At 38.3% G+C, this 19720-nt stretch overlaps 1 protein-coding gene across 3 annotated transcripts in view; it reads left to right on the forward strand.

Moving 5' to 3' along the window:
- The window catches only part of LOC121383297 (aromatic-L-amino-acid decarboxylase-like), a 39854-nt gene extending 20380 nt beyond the window's left edge, over window positions 1-19474 (forward strand). For all 3 annotated transcript variants that reach the window (XM_041513224.1, XM_041513223.1, XM_041513225.1), the window contains exons 4-13: window positions 6282-6401; window positions 7453-7587; window positions 8313-8456; window positions 11932-11998; window positions 13089-13183; window positions 13939-14006; window positions 14732-14822; window positions 15978-16076; window positions 16481-16579; window positions 17223-19474. In XM_041513224.1, coding sequence (XP_041369158.1) covers window positions 6282-6401; window positions 7453-7587; window positions 8313-8456; window positions 11932-11998; window positions 13089-13183; window positions 13939-14006; window positions 14732-14822; window positions 15978-16076; window positions 16481-16579; window positions 17223-17417 — 1113 coding nt within the window. In that variant the 3' untranslated portion in view covers window positions 17418-19474. The remainder of the gene's footprint in view (window positions 1-6281; window positions 6402-7452; window positions 7588-8312; window positions 8457-11931; window positions 11999-13088; window positions 13184-13938; window positions 14007-14731; window positions 14823-15977; window positions 16077-16480; window positions 16580-17222) is intronic.
- Window positions 19475-19720: the final 246 nt, after the last annotated feature.

Here is a 19720-nt window from a genome sequence, read left to right on the forward strand (position 1 = left end):
TATTTTTGGTCATTCTGCAACTTTGAGATGGCCCCTTTATAATGTAAGTGACCACATTTTGATTCAGGTTCTAATGATTCATAGCATCATGGGCGTATAATGGTCTGGGTGGGGTTCAAATATGAACCTAAAGTTTTTTTTGTTTAACGAAACCACTAGAGCACACTGATTTATTAATCATCAACTATTGGATGTCAAATATTTAGTAATTTTGACATATAGTCTTAGTGAGTAACCAGGGGATGTTTTATATGCTCGATCCCTTAGACAGGATAGCACATACCACAGTCTTTGATGTACCAGTCGTGGTGCACTGGCTGGAGCAAGAAGTAGCCCACTGGGCCCACCAACGGGGATCGATCCCAGAGTGACCATGCATCAAATGAGAACTTAACTATTGGGCTACATCCTGCCAAATATGCACCTAGCAGACCCTTTTGTCTGCAGCTGTCTAGGACTCCTGTATTAATAGCCTAGCAGACCCTTTTGTCTGCAGCTGTCTAGGACTCCTGTATTAATAGCCTAGCAGACCGTTTTGTCTGCAGCTGTCTAGGACTCCTGTATTAATAGCCTAGCAGACCCTTTTGTCTGCAGCTGTCTAGGACTCCTGTATTAATAGCCTAGCAGACCGTTTTGTCTGCAGCTGTCTAGGACTCCTATATTAATAGCCTAGCAGACCGTTTTGTCTGCAGCTGTCTAGGACTCCTATATTAATTGCCTAGCAGACCCTTTTGTCTGCAGCTGTCTAGGACTCCTATATTAATAGCCTAGCAGACCCTTTTGTCTGCAGCTGTCTAGGACTCCTCTATTAATTGCCTAGCAGACCCTTTTGTCTGCAGCTGTCTAGGACTCCTGTATTAATAGCCTAGCAGACCCTTTTGTCTGCAGCTGTCTAGGACTCCTGTATTAATAGCCTAGCAGACCCTTTTGTCTGCAGCTGTCTAGGACTCCTGTATTAATAGCCTAGCAGACCCTTTTGTCTGCAGCTGTCTAGGACTCCTGTATTAATAGCCTAGCAGACCCTTTTGTCTGCAGCTGTCTAGGACTCCTGTATTAATAGCCTAGCAGACCGTTTTGTCTGCAGCTGTCTAGGACTCCTGTATTAATAGCCTAGCAGACCCTTTTGTCTGCAGCTGTCTAGGACTCCTGTATTAATAGCCTAGCAGACCCTTTTGTCTGCAGCTGTCTAGGACTCCTGTATTAATAGCCTAGCAGACCATTTTGTCTGCAGCTGTCTAGGACTCCTATATTAATAGCCTAGCAGACCCTTTTGTCTGCAGCTGTCTAGGACTCCTATATTAATAGCCTAGCAGACCCTTTTGTCTATAGTTGTCTAGGACTCCTATATTAATAGCCTAATGCTGCATTGTAAAAGCATCGTTTACCCTCAAATGGTGAGGTGGGGTGTGGGAGCATGCACCTAGCAGACCCTTTTGTCTATAGTTGTCTAGGACTCCTATATTAATAGCCTAATGCTGCATTGTAAAAGCATCGTTTACCCTCAAATGGTGAGGTGGGGTGTGGGAGCATGCACCTAGCAGACCCTTTTGTCTATAGTTGTCTAGGACTCCTATATTAATAGCCTAATGCTGCATTGTAAAAGCATCGTTTACCCTCAAATGGTGAGGTGGGGTGTGGGAGCATGCACCTAGCAGACCCTTTTGTCTATAGTTGTCTAGGACTCCTATATTAATAGCCTAATGCTGCATTGTAAAAGCATCGTTTACCCTCAAATGGTGAGGTGGGGTGTGGGAGCATGCACCTAGCAGACCCTTTTGTCTATAGTTGTCTAGGACTCCTATATTAATAGCCTAATGCTGCATTGCATTGTAAAAGCATCGTTTACCCTCAAATGGTGATAGTTGTCTAGGACTCCTATATTAATAGCCTAATGCATTGCATCGTTTACCCTCAAATGCATGCACCTAGCAGACCCTTTTGTCTATAGTTGTCTAGGACTCCTATATTAATAGCCTAATGCTGCATTGTAAAAGCATCGTTTACCCTCAAATGGTGAGGTGGGGTGTGGGAGCATGCACCTAGCAGACCCTTTTGTCTATAGTTGTCTAGGACTCCTATATTAATAGCCTAATGCTGCATTGTAAAAGCATCGTTTACCCTCAAATGGTGAGGTGGGGTGTGGGAGCATGCACCTAGCAGACCCTTTTGTCTATAGTTGTCTAGGACTCCTATATTAATAGCCTAATGCTGCATTGTAAAAGCATCGTTTACCCTCAAATGGTGAGGTGGGGTGTGGGAGCATGCACCTAGCAGACCCTTTTGTCTATAGTTGTCTAGGACTCCTATATTAATAGCCTAATGCTGCATTGTAAAAGCATCGTTTACCCTCAAATGGTGAGGTGGGGTGTGGGAGCATGCACCTAGCAGACCCTTTTGTCTATAGTTGTCTAGGACTCCTATATTAATAGCCTAATGCTGCATTGTAAAAGCATCGTTTACCCTCAAATGGTGAGGTGGGGTGTGGGAGCATGCACCTAGCAGACCCTTTTGTCTATAGTTGTCTAGGACTCCTATATTAATAGCCTAATGCTGCATTGTAAAAGCATCGTTTACCCTCAAATGGTGAGGTGGGGTGTGGGAGCATGCACCTAGCAGACCCTTTTGTCTATAGTTGTCTAGGACTCCTATATTAATAGCCTAATGCTGCATTGTAAAAGCATCGTTTACCCTCAAATGGTGAGGTGGGGTGTGGGAGCATGCACCTAGCAGACCCTTTTGTCTATAGTTGTCTAGGACTCCTATATTAATAGCCTAATGCTGCATTGTAAAAGCATCGTTTACCCTCAAATGGTGAGGTGGGGTGTGGGAGCATGCACCTAGCAGACCCTTTTGTCTATAGTTGTCTAGGACTCCTATATTAATAGCCTAATGCTGCATTGTAAAAGCATCGTTTACCCTCAAATGGTGAGGTGGGGTGTGGGAGCATGCACCTAGCAGACCCTTTTGTCTATAGTTGTCTAGGACTCCTATATTAATAGCCTAATGCTGCATTGTAAAAGCATCGTTTACCCTCAAATGGTGAGGTGGGGTGTGGGAGCATGCACCTAGCAGACCCTTTTGTCTATAGTTGTCTAGGACTCCTATATTAATAGCCTAATGCTGCATTGTAAAAGCATCGTTTACCCTCAAATGGTGAGGTGGGGTGTGGGAGCATGCACCTAGCAGACCCTTTTGTCTATAGTTGTCTAGGACTCCTATATTAATAGCCTAATGCTGCATTGTAAAAGCATCGTTTACCCTCAAATGGTGAGGTGGGGTGTGGGAGCATGCACCTAGCAGACCCTTTTGTCTATAGTTGTCTAGGACTCCTATATTAATAGCCTAATGCTGCATTGTAAAAGCATCGTTTACCCTCAAATGGTGAGGTGGGGTGTGGGAGCATGCACCTAGCAGACCCTTTTGTCTATAGTTGTCTAGGACTCCTATATTAATAGCCTAATGCTGCATTGTAAAAGCATCGTTTACCCTCAAATGGTGAGGTGGGGTGTGGGAGCATGCACCTAGCAGACCCTTTTGTCTATAGTTGTCTAGGACTCCTATATTAATAGCCTAATGCTGCATTGTAAAAGCATCGTTTACCCTCAAATGGTGAGGTGGGGTGTGGGAGCATGCACCTAGCAGACCCTTTTGTCTATAGTTGTCTAGGACTCCTATATTAATAGCCTAATGCTGCATTGTAAAAGCATCGTTTACCCTCAAATGGTGAGGTGGGGTGTGGGAGCATGCACCTAGCAGACCCTTTTGTCTATAGTTGTCTAGGACTCCTATATTAATAGCCTAATGCTGCATTGTAAAAGCATCGTTTACCCTCAAATGGTGAGGTGGGGTGTGGGAGCATGCACCTAGCAGACCCTTTTGTCTATAGTTGTCTAGGACTCCTATATTAATAGCCTAATGCTGCATTGTAAAAGCATCGTTTACCCTCAAATGGTGAGGTGGGGTGTGGGAGCATGCACCTAGCAGACCCTTTTGTCTATAGTTGTCTAGGACTCCTATATTAATAGCCTAATGCTGCATTGTAAAAGCATCGTTTACCCTCAAATGGTGAGGTGGGGTGTGGGAGCATGCACCTAGCAGACCCTTTTGTCTATAGTTGTCTAGGACTCCTATATTAATAGCCTAATGCTGCATTGTAAAAGCATCGTTTACCCTCAAATGGTGAGGTGGGGTGTGGGAGCATGCACCTAGCAGACCCTTTTGTCTATAGTTGTCTAGGACTCCTATATTAATAGCCTAATGCTGCATTGTAAAAGCATCGTTTACCCTCAAATGGTGAGGTGGGGTGTGGGAGCATGCACCTAGCAGACCCTTTTGTCTATAGTTGTCTAGGACTCCTATATTAATAGCCTAATGCTGCATTGTAAAAGCATCGTTTACCCTCAAATGGTGAGGTGGGGTGTGGGAGCATGCACCTAGCAGACCCTTTTGTCTATAGTTGTCTAGGACTCCTATATTAATAGCCTAATGCTGCATTGTAAAAGCATCGTTTACCCTCAAATGGTGAGGTGGGGTGTGGGAGCATGCACCTAGCAGACCCTTTTGTCTATAGTTGTCTAGGACTCCTATATTAATAGCCTAATGCTGCATTGTAAAAGCATCGTTTACCCTCAAATGGTGAGGTGGGGTGTGGGAGCATGCACCTAGCAGACCCTTTTGTCTATAGTTGTCTAGGACTCCTATATTAATAGCCTAATGCTGCATTGTAAAAGCATCGTTTACCCTCAAATGGTGAGGTGGGGTGTGGGAGCATGCACCTAGCAGACCCTTTTGTCTATAGTTGTCTAGGACTCCTATATTAATAGCCTAATGCTGCATTGTAAAAGCATCGTTTACCCTCAAATGGTGAGGTGGGGTGTGGGAGCATGCACCTAGCAGACCCTTTTGTCTATAGTTGTCTAGGACTCCTATATTAATAGCCTAATGCTGCATTGTAAAAGCATCGTTTACCCTCAAATGGTGAGGTGGGGTGTGGGAGCATGCACCTAGCAGACCCTTTTGTCTATAGTTGTCTAGGACTCCTATATTAATAGCCTAATGCTGCATTGTAAAAGCATCGTTTACCCTCAAATGGTGAGGTGGGGTGTGGGAGCATGCACCTAGCAGACCCTTTTGTCTATAGTTGTCTAGGACTCCTATATTAATAGCCTAATGCTGCATTGTAAAAGCATCGTTTACCCTCAAATGGTGAGGTGGGGTGTGGGAGCATGCACCTAGCAGACCCTTTTGTCTATAGTTGTCTAGGACTCCTATATTAATAGCCTAATGCTGCATTGTAAAAGCATCGTTTACCCTCAAATGGTGAGGTGGGGTGTGGGAGCATGCACCTAGCAGACCCTTTTGTCTATAGTTGTCTAGGACTCCTATATTAATAGCCTAATGCTGCATTGTAAAAGCATCGTTTACCCTCAAATGGTGAGGTGGGGTGTGGGAGCATGCACCTAGCAGACCCTTTTGTCTATAGTTGTCTAGGACTCCTATATTAATAGCCTAATGCTGCATTGTAAAAGCATCGTTTACCCTCAAATGGTGAGGTGGGGTGTGGGAGCATGCACCTAGCAGACCCTTTTGTCTATAGTTGTCTAGGACTCCTATATTAATAGCCTAATGCTGCATTGTAAAAGCATCGTTTACCCTCAAATGGTGAGGTGGGGTGTGGGAGCATGCACCTAGCAGACCCTTTTGTCTATAGTTGTCTAGGACTCCTATATTAATAGCCTAATGCTGCATTGTAAAAGCATCGTTTACCCTCAAATGGTGAGGTGGGGTGTGGGAGCATGCACCTAGCAGACCCTTTTGTCTATAGTTGTCTAGGACTCCTATATTAATAGCCTAATGCTGCATTGTAAAAGCATCGTTTACCCTCAAATGGTGAGGTGGGGTGTGGGAGCATGCACCTAGCAGACCCTTTTGTCTATAGTTGTCTAGGACTCCTATATTAATAGCCTAATGCTGCATTGTAAAAGCATCGTTTACCCTCAAATGGTGAGGTGGGGTGTGGGAGCATGCACCTAGCAGACCCTTTTGTCTATAGTTGTCTAGGACTCCTATATTAATAGCCTAATGCTGCATTGTAAAAGCATCGTTTACCCTCAAATGGTGAGGTGGGGTGTGGGAGCATGCACCTAGCAGACCCTTTTGTCTATAGTTGTCTAGGACTCCTATATTAATAGCCTAATGCTGCATTGTAAAAGCATCGTTTACCCTCAAATGGTGAGGTGGGGTGTGGGAGCATTTGGTTTGATGATATTTTCTGTTTTCAGGCCTCTAGTCCAGCGTGTACGGAACTTGAGGTTGTCATGATGGACTGGCTGGGGAAGATGTTGAAACTGCCCGATGAGTTTTTGTTCTGTTCAGGTGGAAATGGAGGTGGGGTCATTCAGGTGAGGATTTGATGGATCCACTATGATATTCCTTGTTAGCATACTGTCAGACTTTTGTAACTTTCTGCCTTCAACACAAATTTCTGCCTGAACATTAAAGGTATTTCACCCTAAAAATAATTGGAGCAATATTTCTATAAAATACAGTTCCTTAATTAAAATATTATTCTTTGCACATCTGCATTTTCATTATCAGCTGATGTTGTGTGAAAACGTGTACATGTATATATAAACTCGTAACACTGTATTGTTTGTGTGCAGGGTACAGCTTTGTTGTCAGTCAGGATGGTGGTGATATCATGTGTATATAAACTCGTAACACTGTATTGTTTGTGTGCAGGGTACGGCTTTGGTGTCAACCAGGATGGTGGTGATATCATGTGTATATAAACTCGTAACACTGTATTGTTTGTGTGCAGGGTACGGCTTTGTTGTCAACCGGGATGGTGGTGATATCATGTGTATATAAACTCGTAACATTGTAGTGTTTGTGTGCAGGGTACGGCTTTGTTGTCAACCTGGATGGTGGTGATATCATGTGTATATAAACTCGTAACATTGTAGTGTTTGTGTGCAGGGTACGGCTTTGTTGTCAACCGGGATGGTGGTGATATCATGTGTATATAAACTCGTAACATTGTAGTGTTTGTGTGCAGGGTACGGCTTTGTTGTCAACCGGGATGGTGGTGATATCATGTGTATATAAACTCGTAACATTGTAGTGTTTGTGTGCAGGGTACGGCTTTGTTGTCATCCGGGATGGTGGTGATATCATGTGTATATAAACTCGTAACATTGTAGTGTTTGTGTGCAGGGTACGGCTTTGTTGTCATCCGGGATGGTGGTGATATCATGTGTATATAAACTCGTAACATTGTAGTGTTTGTGTGCAGGGTACAGCTTTGTTGTCAACCAGGATGGTGGTGATATCATGTGTATATAAACTCGTAACATTGTAGTGTTTGTGTGCAGGGTACGGCTTTGTTGTCAACCAAGATGGTGGTGACATCACATGTATATAAACTCATAACACTGTATTGTTTGTGTGCAGGGTACGGCTAGTGAAGCTACACTGGTGGCGTTGTTGTCTGCCCGGACGACAGCGATGATAAAGATTAAGAAGGATTCTCCGGACATGGAAGATGGAATGATTATCTCGAAGCTTGTAGCTTACTGCTCCGATCAGGTAATGTTCACATTGAAGTTCATGCCTTGATCGGTTACTGCTCCGATCAGGTAATGTTCACATTGAAGTTCATGCCTTGATCGGTTACTGCTCCGATCAGGTAATGTTCACATTGAAGTTCATGCCTTGATCGGTTACTGCTCCGATCAGGTAATGTTCACATTGAAGTTCATGCCTTGATCGGTTACTGCTTCGATCAGGTAATGTTCACATTGAAGTTCACACCTTGCTTACTGCTCCGATCAAGTAATATTCACATTGAAGTTCATGCCTTAATCGGTTACTGCTCTGATCAGGTAATGTTCACATTGAAGTTCATACCTTGATCGGTTACTGCTCCGATCAGGTAATGTTCACATTGAAGTTCATGCCTTGATCGGTTACTGCTCTGATCAGATAATGTTCACATTGAAGTTCACACCTTGCTTACTGCTCCGATCAGGTAATGTTCACATTGAAGTTCATGCCTTAATCGGTTACTGCTCCAATCAGGTAATGTTCACATTGAAGTTCATGCCTTGATCGGTTACTGCTCCGATCAGGTAATGTTCACATTGAAGTTCACACCTTGCTTACTGCTCCGATCAGGTAATGTTCACATTGAAGTTCACGTCTCTCTTACTGGGTGATCAGGGGTGATTTATTAATTGACTGTAAAAGTGGCAATTCATGACAATAATCTTTTTTTGAAGTTTTCCATTTCCCATCATGCCTCTGTGTTTCAGTCTCACTCGTCCGTGGAGCGGGCTGCGCTGATCGGGGTCGTGAAGATGAACAAACTGGAGACAGACGAGGATGGAGTCTTACATGGAATGGCTCTACAGAACGCCATTGCTGCCGACAAGGAGAAGGGTCTCATACCATTCTTTGTAAGTGTTCACTGTGTCAACTAACATTTCAGTTTTTAAATATACTTACCGGGATATTTGTATTGTACTATACTTTTCCCCACAGCTCTTTACACTGGTTTTACATAATTCTATAAATAATATTTCTATATGCTTACCTTTTCTGACACCCAATAGCCGATTTGTATTTTTGTGCTGCAGTGTTGTTATACATTCAGTCAGTCAGTCAAGTCATTCAAGTCAAGTCAGTCAAGTCAGTCAGTCAGTTTTCTTTAGAATATAGTAGGTATATCCTGCTGTAATTTTACTTGAGAGTTGGACTGGCTTTTAATTTCTTAATTTATATTCAACCTTGAGACAACTACTTGAACAATTATTGCAAAATTCTGAATTTAAAAAAGAGACCATTTTGAGGTTGAGAACTACTGAAACAATGTTATAATGTTGCTGCATTAATTTTCACTGTCACATTTGTAACCAATGGCTGGACTGGTAGTGTTAATTGTGTAATGAAAAGTTTGGTGCACCTCCCAACTTGGACCCATTGAGATACTATTTGGTATCTTGCTAACTACAATGGACAGATGTGAACCACTCTATAGTCTGAAGGTTCAATGGTCTGAAGGTTCAATAGTCCAGGGTTAGGTCTATAAACCTTCAGACTACTGAACCTATGGACTTATAAACCTATGGACTATAGACCTGTAACTGGACAGATACTGTAAAATGACAATGCTACATGTATACATTCAAAACAGAACGTTTGTACCATATCATTATACTCTTGCTGCTGTGATTCCTATACATTTGTTAGAACATTCATTTAATAAAACTAGAAAACACCATATTATCTATTTTGATTACAGGAAACACTGAAGTATTGTGGTATTACTATTAATCATCAAATTTACCCACTGATCATAATTGTTGTTAAGTGGCTTGTTAATAATAATATTACATCTATAGATGCAGTGGTTGATACAAGATTTTTCTAGGGAGGGAGGTGCAATATTGTAAAAGGTCACCAACAGTATTCAACAGTACACTAAATATCTTCAGTTATATAAACATGTATGGTAATTTTCCCATGAAAAACCAATCCAACTAAGATATCATCTGTGCACCATAAAAATCAAACAAATTCATTAAATTCATCTGATAAACATTGGATACACAGTGGATATTTCAGGCTATTTTGAATTCATTAGGGATGGGATGATTATTCAATGTTACCGAAAACCATGGTTTTAGACTCACGGTTTGGTGCACTGTTTCCCAATTTGCAAACTGCGGTTTATTTCACTTTTTTCTTTAAATTGTACGTTTCCACACTTTGCTGGTAATCACAATGACCTGTAAAGTATTTTGGCTAATCACATCATTTGATTCCCTTAAACCTGACATGTTTGCATTGGCGATAGGTGCCATTCAGATCTTGCACAGAACCCGCAAATTTCTTGCCAGGACCGTAAATTGTAACTTTCCAAAATAGGGACTGACGTCAGTGATTAATTTGATGAGACAATAAAGATTTTAAGTATGTTTCGTCCCATTTGTCAAAATTAAAAAAAGTAAAGTGTTAACTTCAAGAATTATAAAATGGCGCCCAATTTCCATCATATTAATTTAAAACAATTCAACATTGCTAATTTTTGTAAGTTTTTAGCGGGACAAAATCGTCTGCAGACCCAGGATCCATATTTTCGAAGCAGTCTTAGCCTACGAAATCATAAAATCATCATAGGCTATGATGTCACTATGGTGTGCGCTTATGTCTTGCTTTTAAAATAGTTTATACATGCAGGCATCAAAATAAGTCGAGAATGGTCGTTCAGGTTACCGGGAGGTTACCACATGTAAGAAAAGTCTAGAAAGGTGTCAAGAAGTGGGGGGCACACTTTTATATTTACACACGTTTACACTATTATAAAGCAAATATAAAGCAAAATATCTGCCCGCCCCCCAATTTCCTACACCAATGCAGTGTTTCATTCTCGACAAAAACTTCAACAAACTGTATTTTTCTTTTCCGAACATAAACTAGGCAATGCATTCCGGACTTCAGCATTTAATTTTCTCGTAAGGAATTGCATCGATGTTCGCGTGTACTTGTGCAATTGCAAGCAATTATAGTCATTCCGCATTTAAGCAGCGTCCACTAGATGAAGTTACTTCCACGTTTCGTTTTCTCGCACGAAATTGCACTGATGTTCATGCGCACTTGTGTAATTGCAAAGCAATTTTGGCAATCCGTGTTTTCATTTACTTCGGATTTCGTTTCTCGTACCGATGTTTGCGCGCACTGATACAATTTCAGAATGTCCGCATTAAAAGTAGTAGTACAAGGAATTAAGTTCTAACTTTCATATAGTTGTGGTAACCTATGGGTTACCAGGCTATATTTTGTGGTAACCTTTAAGTGGGTTACCAGACACAATGCTTATTTTGATACCTGTTTATAAAAATGTATGTATGATAATTGGTGTACTTGTACTACTTGCGAAAAGTATTGCGAATAAATCGAATAAACCGAAAATCGAATCGAAAATATAAAAAATGAACCGTCGCATCCCTAGAATTCAGGGTAGTGTTGCTCACCCTTACTGTCCTCAGCATAGATCCACGCCTAGTTGGTAACACATGGCATTCAGTGAAATCACACACATCCTGTTCACATGAAAAGGATGTCCATTGCTTCATTTTGCATCTAGACATGGCTGGGGGAGGAATCATGTTTTCTAAGGATGGTTGTGCAGACCTTGCTGTGAAACAAATTGAGGGGAGTGATTTATTGCTCCTTAACTTAGATTATGGGGAGTCATTTAAAATATTACCATATTGATACAGTATAAATTTACATGCTAAGGGGAGCTAAAATTACTCTCCTTGAACTAGTTTTAGGGGAGTCATGGGGAGCAAGAGTGGTAACTCTCCTTAAATGGCAAGGTCTGGTATATGGTTAACTATAAATATGTCTGTTCGTTTTCTCTTGAACATCATTAAAGGGACATACCCTAGTTTCAGCCCATGAAAATGCACACTAAGTTTAGTTAATCTACAAACCTGTAACACATTTTGATAAAGTTACAATTGAGTGAAACATAAGTCTGTGACTGAAATGGTGAAATACCCTCTAAAAATAGACTAAAACTCGACTCCATAACTGTTACTTCTGAGATGCATGTGCGTTTTTGAAAATATGAGAAATGCATTTTGTGATATTAAAAACACCAGGATGACCAAAAACACTTTGAATGTATGGAAAGTGATAATCTAAACCATAAAATCTAAGTAAAGTATGATTTCAATTATCAAAAATGGCTATAATAGTAAAAAAATATATGCCTTAGTGTTTAAAAACTAGGGTATGACCCTTTAACAATTCCAGTAATTATATTTTTAGGTTAACAACACATAAAAAATACATGCACAAACTGATACATTTGTTTATCTCAGAAATGTCTAATTAATGTGATGGATTTGGGGTTTTTTGCAGTTCTGTGCAACTCTGGGAACTACAATATCCTGTGCATTTGACAAAATTACAGAACTGGGACCAGTTTGTAAGTATTGGCAGATAGATCTTATTTTACTGTTACTAAGTTTGTAAGTATTGGCAGATAGATCTTATTTTACTGTTACTAAGTTTGTAAGTATTGACAGATACATCTTATTTTACTGTTACTAAGTTTATAAGTATTGGCAGATAGATCTTATTTTACTGTTACTAAGTTTGTAAGCATTGGCAGATAGATCTTATTTTACTGTTACTAAGTTTGTAAGCATTGGCAGATAGATCTTATTTTACTGTTACTAAGTTTGTAAGCATTGGCAGATAGATCTTATTTTACTGTTACTAAGTCTGTAAGTATTGGCAGATAGATCTTATTTTACTGTTACTAAGTCTGTAAGCATTGACAGATAGATCTTATTTTACTGTTACTAAGTCTGTAAGCATTGGCAGATACATCTTATTTCACTGTTACTAAGTCTGTAAGCATTGGCAGATAGATCTTATTTTACTGTTACTAAGTTTGTCAGTATTGGCAGATAGATCTTATTTTACTGTTACTAAGTCTGTGAGTATTGGCAGATACATCTTATTTTACTGTTACTAAGTCTGTGAGTATTGGCAGATACATCTTATTTTACTGTTACTAAGTCTGTGAGTATTGGCAGATACATCTTATTTCACTCTTACTAAGTTTGTAAGTATTGACAGATACATCTTATTTTACTGTTACAAGTTTGTAAGTACATGTATTGACAGATACATCTTATTTTACTGTTACTAAGTTTGTAAGCATTGACAGATATATCTTATTTTACTGTTACTAAGTTTGTAAGTATTGAAAAACAATCTTACCTTGCTATTATCAAGTTTGTAGCTATTAAGATATATATCTTATCTTGGTATATAAGTGTGTAAGCATTGAAGATATGTCATATTTTAACTAGTATCAATGTTATATAATTTATCATTTATTTTAACTAGTATCAATGTTGTATAATTTATCATTTATTTTACTAGTATCAATGTTATATAATTTATCATTTATTTTTACTAGTATCAATGTTATATAATTTATCATTTATTTTACTAGTATCAATGTTATATAATTTATCATTTATTTTAACTACTAACCCTTTCAGGCACTAATGCAGGGATTTGGATGCACATTGATGCAGCGTATGCAGGGAGTGCATTTATTTGTCCACAGTTCCGACCATTGCTTGATGGAGTGGAAGTTAGTCCTTGTTAACATTCCTGTTAGGTAGAGAATACCACATGAGTCGCTGTTCAAAATATCATTTATCTTACAAGTTGTTTCAAAATGCATCTAACAAGCAAATTATGTAGTTTTCTGTTTCTTGCATAACTTCCAAAACTAGGTTTTAAAACAAATTTCAGCATCTTTTTCAACTAATTCTTATTTGTGGTGCTTATGCTTGCACTTGACCTGTGTCACAGAGCAGTCAGTTTCAGGTTAACTAATACATCACAGAGCAGTCAATTTCAATCATGCTTATTTCACTGGATGATATGGCTGTGGTGACTGGGTCATTGCTTAGGGGCAGGCCTTTGTCTGTCTTTAAATTGCTGTGTGCTATCATAAATAGCATGGTTTTTCTCACCAATGGATGTGTAAAAGAATGATTTTTTGTTTCCATTGGCTACATTTATAAAATATTAAATATCCAATTTATATTATTGTCACATGGTTTTTAACAGTTTAAAGGTATAACAACATGGACAGATGACTTTCTGAATTAATTACCCAGCAGTATACTAAGTGAAAATATTTTAATTTAACTTGTGTGCAAAATTCTTTATTTAACTATCTACATAGTGATCAAATTCCACTTGTTAATGACAGGACTATGAACAACTTGTATAGCACTAGGCAAGCTTATTGTTTTGTTATATAAAAGTAATCACTGTTTTAACAGTAGAAAGCACTTACATGTAGATTCGTCATGATATTTGCCTGTTTATTTTCAGCATGCTACATCATTCAACTTTAACCCTCACAAATGGCTGCAGGTCAACTTTGATTGCTCGGCTATGTGGTAAGTTTGGGGTCATTGTAGGTCAAAGTTCATTGTTTTCCTTAAATATGTAGACATATTTCAAATGTGAAAATTTTAAATATTGCAGATTATGTACACCAGGTGTATATATTTTGCCATTGTTGAGGAGTTTTACCAACATCACAAAAGTGCCATCAGTAATGCTCTCTACCTATGGCAATTTATATTTCAGCGACCTAAATTGCCAGCGGTGCCGTCATTAAGTTCGAGCCCTGCCTTTAAGCTGGTACTAGCTATCTTGATTGAGGTGGCCTGGTACCCAACAGACCAATTCCAATTTAAAGTACTTCGTGAACTAATTTTCATTGTCACTCGCTAAAGCTCATGACAATTAAAAATTATTTCACTCAGGACATAAACATGATACAAAACAGAAGCTCATTTAATATCCTATAAATATGTAATGGGCTCAGCCATTCTACTTAGTCCCATTGAATCTGCTCTCTTGTGAGTAGTTGTTGCTAGTAGTACTAGAATGACACAAGGTGTCTGCCTCCATTTAGCAGGAATAATTGTAATTTTTTGTTACTTCTAAAATTAAACTGTCAGTATGTGTTGGTAGGCAACTTTCAAACAAAAGGGTTATATTTCTTGAAAGGGTCCCTTTAAATGGGTTATCTTGTTGCATGGTAAAATGTGTGACCATTTTAAAACTTAGGCTATGTATTTGTTTTTGTCATTGATTTAGAATTTGATATTTAAAGGGTTAAAGACAAGCGCTTGGTTAGTGAAGCATTTGAAGTTGATCCACTCTACCTAAAACACGAGAACCAGGGCAAGATGCCGGACTACAGAGTGAGTTCCCCTTCTTCTCCACATTTACTGTTATAGTAGATTTATAAATAATATACCGACTCGTGATTTATAATACTCAATGTCCAAGTACAGAGTGAGTTCCCCTTCTTCTCCACATTTACTATTATAGTAGATCTATAAATAATATACCGACTCGTGATTTAAAATACTCAATGTCCAAGTACAGAGTGAGTTCCCCTTCTTCTCCACATTTACTGTTATAGTAGATTTATAAATAATATACCGACTCGTGATTTATAATACTCAATGTCCAAGTACAGAGTGAGTTCCCCTTCTTCTCCACATTTACTATTATAGTAGATCTATAAATAATATACCGACTCGTGATTTAAAATACTCAATGTCCAAGTACAGAGTGAGTTCCCCTTCTTCTCCACATTTACTGTTATAGGAAATTTATAAATAATATACCGACTCGTGATTTAAAATACTCAGTGTCCAAGTACAGAGTGAGTTCCCTTTCTCCACATTTACTATTATAGGAGATTTATAAATAATATACCGACTCAAGATTTAAAATACTCAATGTCCAAGTACAGAGTGAGTTCCCCTTCTTTTCCACATTTACTGTTATAGGAGATTTATAAATAATATACCGACTCAAGATGTAAAATACTCAATGTTCAAGTACAGAGTGAGTTCCCCTTGTTCTCCACATTGACTACAGGAGATTTATAGATAATATATCAAAACATGATTTATAATAACCAATGTCCAAGTACAGAGTGAGTTGCCCTTGTTCTCCACATTCAAAGAAAGAAATGTTTTATTTAACGATGCACTCATCACATTTTATTTACGGTTATATGGCGTCAGACATATGGTTGAGGACCACACAGATATTGAGAGGAATCCTACTGTCACCACTTCATGGGCTACTCTTTTTGATTAGTAGCAAGGGATCATTTATGTGCACCATCCCATAGACAGGGTAGTACTACCACGGCCTTACATACATACGTGTCCTTGAGATATGGATGCAACAAACATAAGCAATGTTTAAACCAATAAAAATGTTGTGAAATGAATAGACAAATGGAACATTTTAATTTATTGTTGTTTTGCATCTGAAATTACAACAAAACGTTGTTTTCTTGTCATGTATTAATATTGCTTTCTGTACTTGTGTTCCAGCACTGGCACATTCCACTGGGTCGAAGATTCCGGTCTCTGAAACTGTGGTTTGTTCTACGGATGTATGGCCAGAAAGGTCTACAGCAGTGTATTATGAAAGTAAGTGAGACTTTATAGTTTCATGTTAACAGATATATTGGGGAAAAACACCCACGACTTAGTGTGTTTGACCTGGTGTTAAATTGATACATGTAATTCCACTTAGCTAAGTACTTTAAGTCCTGTATGAAATACTTGTATTTCAAGATGTTAACTTGGCTAAAGAACGAGTTGTTTGAAATGTTTTTTGTCTCAGGATGTTAATTTTACTAAAGACATTGAATTTTGTATGATGTTTTATTTCAGGATGATCATAAAATGATTAAAGGCTGAGTCATTTATGAAATGTTTTTATTTCAGGATGTAAACCTGGCTAAAGACTTTGAGTCGTATGTGAGATGTTTTTATTTCAGAATGTAAACCTGGCTAAAGACTGAGTCGTATGTGAGATGTTTTTATTTCAGGATGTAAACCTGGCTAAAGACTTTGAGTCGTATGTGAAGGCAGACCAAAGGTTTGAGATTATCAACACCAGCATGGGCCTCGTCTGTTTCAGATTACAGGTATCGTCATCTTTAGATTTTACTCTCAGCTCTGTCAATATTCTCACACGAATCATAATTCTAAATTATTTAGATTCTGATTTATATGACTTTCTATGATCCTGACATACCCTTTAATTTCTTTTAGTTACAAATGTGAAATAATATACCAAGATATGGCATAGAGTTGTACTATGGTAAGAACAATCATTAGGTAGTTGTAAAATGGTAAGTTATCTAAAATATAAAACAGAGATGTGTTTACAAACGCAAACACACAGGCAAACACACACATACTAATTTCATGTTCACGGATGTATATATGTATGCACACAAACATACATTTACATCCATCAGTCTATGACAAGCCTAGGATATATCCATTCCACATACTCCCACCTCAGTCATACCTTTTCCCCCCTTCATGACTTGTGGACAGTGTGATCGCTACCACCCACTAATATAAAATGTTGGCTATGTCGATGGTGCTATGTATTTTTGAAATTCTTTAATGATATCTACATGATGTCTTAATACTAAACAAATTATTAACTAGAATATAAAGACCACATTCTGTTAAAGTTCAGATTCAGTACATTTATAGCATTGTTTCACAGACAGGTTTACTTGTAGTTGTAAAGATATAAACTGTTTTTGTTTACAGGGAGATAACGACACTAATGAGCGATTGTTGAAAGCTATCAATGACGAAGGACGAATCCACCTTGTGCCCTCCAAGATGAAAGGAAAATATTTTCTCCGCTTCGCTGTGTGTGCGTCACGCACCAACTTGGGAGATGTGAAATTTGCCTGGCAGGTCATACAGGATGCAACAGAAAACCTGCTCAAGGAAACATAATGAATGTTCAGGATTAAGAAACATCAATATGCATATACTGAATAGAATTGTACAAGTTCTTTCAGTACAAAAAAACATCTGTATCCAGAAACTGAATAATATTTATGCTAAAGGTTTTTTTCAAGGAACTGTAATGAATATTCAGTATAAAAAACATCAATGTCTGTATACTGAATAGCATTCTAATTGTGTGTTAAGGAAATGTAATGAATATTCATTATAAAAAACATCGTATCAGATATAGACTAGATTTCTAATTGTGTCTTAAGTATGTTAACACGAACAGCATGTATTCATTGAAGGTTGACTGTCGCATGTTTACATGTTTAATTTAGGATGGAGTCATCTTTTGATTTTCTAGTCGGGAATTTTTCCAAAGCATTTCTTAAAAACTACTATTTTATTAGATGGTTTATCAGTAATAACAGTTTGTATTCTATAATGGAACCAGACAAAACTGAACCGTATAAGCTATATACCAGAGGAGTAGTGTTCTGTTACATATAATATTCATTTTAAAATCATTTGTACCGGTTCTCAGTTTTGAACTTTTCCCTGAGACTTTGCCATGTGTGCGAGTTTTCTAAGCTAGTCTTGTGAGTGGCAGTCCTCCTACAGGCGGTGCAAGAGGGATGAAACCACCTGTTACATATCTCCTAGGGGAGAGCACATGATGGTGGATCAAGAAAACAATCATGACTTTGCTGAATGTCCTTTCAACTCTGCCTTATGCAGAGATACTATTTTGATATCGGAACATACACACATTACAGTCGGATAAGGCTCTGGCAAAAACACAACTTGAGATGGAAATGCTGACATTTTGGAGGGAAAATAATTGAAAATAAGTTGTTTTAGTCTTAATAACGGTATGTGTGTATTCAACTTGAGTGTTAACACAAACCCATTCTATTAGCAGTTTGAATTTGAGGTAGGATCATTTAGACTGAGTTGCAGTGACAGAAAGCATCAATGTTCATGTTTTACCAGGTTCCACTTTGTTTATAAAAAGTAAAAAAAAGGAAACAGAAGAAATACTGGGGGTTTGGGGTATGTTTAACAAAAGACAACATCATGGTTGTGTGTTTTAATTTCATGACTATTTTTATATAACGTTTGCCCTGCGTAGTGTTGCAGTGTGAATAATTTATTTTGTTTATAGTAATTTATCTTGTTTATATATTTCAATTAGACAGAAGATAATTGGTTTTTATTTATCAAGCGCAGTCTTTCAACCAGGATTTACCTAGAGTGGTTGCCTTTTTTTGCTTTGAAAGCTGCAACCAAATTTATTTTTAAGATTTTAAAAGCAATTTTATAAGCATTTAAATACATGTACATTCATCTGGTCCAGGAACTGTTGAGGACAGGAATTCTAAGCGTTTCAATCATACAGTTTACTAGTAATACTATATATTTGTTTTATTCCATTGATTAACAACAACTGAAGGGATCCACACTTATTATTGTCTTCATTTAACATGCAGTCATTCCTAGATTATTCATAGTTATGTGTATAGATAAGATGGATGTGTAGAATGATCTGTTTTACTGCAGCATTTTGATGCCATCTAAAATATTTGTTTACCATATATTTGCCTAACATGTAAAACTCGATATACCAGGCCCATAGGAACGATATCTGGAGTGGGAAGGTCACAATCTATAGTGGAGGGGTCACAGTGTTTAGTGGGTGTACAAGTCATATGTTTATTTTTATCTACATAGAGTCAGACCCCCCCCCCCCCATTTTTTGTCCTCAAGTGAGGAGGGCATAACCCACCCCAAACACCCCATCCCCATCCCTGGTTCCTAGGGACTTGTATCCTACAGATTACATTTATTTTCTAAATTGTTTTTTATTATTATTACTTCCTGTGCAGTACCACAACGCATGTTGGCCAAAACATTGTTTTATCTATAGAGCTCTCCAGGGTGGATCCAGGATTTCATGAAATGGGAGCCACCAGTCCCATGTGGTTGACAGTGGCAGCATGCGAGGCACAGAGTCAGATTGTTAATTTGTTGATCCAAGAAGAAATAAATTTGTGTTTTCTTGTCTATGTGATGTTGTTTTTGAAGTATACCTTGTGTGGTGTAAATGATGCTAAGAAAGTAAATTGAAAATGACTTGTTTGTTGTGTAATTATTGAACATTTAATTGAAGAAAAAGGAAAGGTTGCGATAAAAATTGTAAGTGCTCCATTTCAGAGGAGAGCTGTTCTTAACCATGATATATTGTAGTTCAAAGGAGGACTGCCATTATATAGCGCACCTCTGCAGCGCCATTGAATAATAATTAA

This window comes from Gigantopelta aegis, chromosome 10, assembly GCF_016097555.1.
Source record: "Gigantopelta aegis isolate Gae_Host chromosome 10, Gae_host_genome, whole genome shotgun sequence".
Classification (NCBI taxonomy): domain Eukaryota; kingdom Metazoa; phylum Mollusca; class Gastropoda; order Neomphalida; family Peltospiridae; genus Gigantopelta; species Gigantopelta aegis.